This window comes from Penaeus vannamei, unplaced genomic scaffold (assembly GCF_042767895.1).
Source record: "Penaeus vannamei isolate JL-2024 unplaced genomic scaffold, ASM4276789v1 unanchor5415, whole genome shotgun sequence".
Lineage (NCBI taxonomy): Eukaryota > Metazoa > Arthropoda > Malacostraca > Decapoda > Penaeidae > Penaeus > Penaeus vannamei.
The window spans coordinates 22,501-25,000 of record NW_027218393.1 but is presented as its reverse complement, the minus strand read 5'-3'; the positions used below and the strand labels follow the sequence as shown (position 1 = coordinate 25,000).

Sequence of the window (2,500 nt, the reverse complement as noted above, 5' to 3'; positions counted from 1 at the left end):
ATATATATATATATATATATATATATATATATATATATATATATATATATATATATATATATATATATATATATATATATATATATATATATATATATATATATATATATATATATATATATATATATATATATATATATATATTATATATATATATATATATATATATATATATATATATATATATATATATATATATATATATATATATATATATATATATATATATATATATATATATATATATATATATATATATATATATATATATATATATATATATATATATATATATATATATATATATATATATATATATATATATATATATATATATATATATATATATATATATATATATATATATATATATATATATATATATATATATATATATATATATATATATATATATATATATATATATATATATATATATATATATATATACATATACATATATATATATATATATATATATATATATATATATATATATATATATATATATATATATATATATATATATATATATATATATATATATATATATATATATATATATATATATATATATATATATATATATATATATATATATATATATATATATATATATATATATATATATATATATATATATATATATATATATATATATATATATATATATATATATATATATATATATATATATATATATATATATATATATATATATATATATATATATATATATATATATATATATATATATATATATATATATATATATATATATATATATATATATATATATATATATATATATATATATATATATATATATATATATATATATATATATATATATATATATATATATATATATATATATATATATATATATATATATATATATATATATATATATATATATATATATATATATATATATATATATATATATATATATATATATATATATATATATATATATATATATATATATATATATATATATATATATATATATATATATATATATATATATATATATATATATATATATATATATATATATATATATATATATATATATATATATATATATATATATATATATATATATATATATATATATATATATATATATATATATATATATATATATATATATATATATATATATATATATATATATATATATATATATATATATATATATATATATATATATATATATATATATATATATATATATATATATATATATATATATATATATATATATATATATATATATATATATATATATATATATATATATATATATATATATATATATATATATATATATATATATATATATATATATATATATATATATATATATATATATATATATATATATATATATATATATATATATATATATATATATATATATATATATATATATATATATATATATATATATATATATATATATATATATATATATATATATATATATATATATATACATATATAAATATATATATACATATATATATATATATATATATATATATATATATATATATATATATATATATATATATATATATATATATATATATATATATATATATATATATATATATATATATATATATATATATATTCCGTAATGGGTTTGCCAGTAAGGCGGCGAATCGTTAGTATGAAGAGGTAGATAAATACGGCCGTGAAGAATCTCATCTTTATTGATTTAGCAGACGTTTCGAAGGATTACATGCCTTCATTATCAATGCTGTAATTAACCAGATAGAAGGGTCATTAGACTATGTAAAAATATGAAGGCGTTCTGGTTTTACAAAAACGTAACAGAATAAACAATATTAACGGAAAAATATATACAAAAAATATATGAACACAATAGAAAAATATATAAAACATATTAAGAGACGTAAAATCAATGTTAAACTAACCAAAAAAAGGAGGTGTTTATGGAGATGAGCAGTCTAGTGGGTAAACAAGGGGGTCGCTGTGGTTAAGTTGTTTAGCTCTGGTTGCATCTTTTGTATCAGGAGGGATTCTGAGGTGATGAGGTCTAGGCGGGAGGAGTGAGATGACAAAATACTAAAATCTGTGGTAGAAAAAGGGTGTGAGTGTAACTGGGAATGCTCTCTTATTGCCGAGAAGGATGGTTTGCTCAGCGGGAGGCCAGTCCTGAAAGACTTGCCTTTATGTTCGGAGATGCGGTGACATAGCCATCGTGAGGTGGATCCCACGTACCTAGCTTGACAGCTAGGACAGGTAAATAAGTATACCACATTAGAACATAAGTCAGAGCTGTGATTTAAAGGATGTTTTAAGAACTTAGCTATTGTGTTGTTGTTACTAAAGACAAAGGTAAATTTAATCTGGGGGTAATTAATTTGCAAGAGCGTTTTTAACCGTTTTCTGATTTCAAAGCTTAGATCACCCATGTAGGGTAGTTTAACATATCTATGGTCTCTTTTAACCGTGGAGACAA

General features: G+C 13.3%; 1 protein-coding gene across 1 annotated transcript in view; it reads right to left on the bottom strand.

The window, feature by feature from the left end:
• Positions 1-1,709: 1,709 nt before the first annotated feature.
• The window catches only part of LOC138861451 (uncharacterized), a 2,532-nt gene continuing 1,741 nt past the window's right edge, over positions 1,710-2,500 (bottom strand). The window contains exons 1-2 of the mRNA XM_070120554.1: positions 1,953-2,500; positions 1,710-1,774 (exon numbers count right to left, since the gene is read on the bottom strand). The exon at positions 1,953-2,500 is cut by the window's right edge and continues 1,741 nt beyond it. Of these exons, the coding sequence (XP_069976655.1) occupies positions 1,986-2,500 (515 nt within the window). The 3' untranslated portion in view covers positions 1,710-1,774; positions 1,953-1,985. The remainder of the gene's footprint in view (positions 1,775-1,952) is intronic.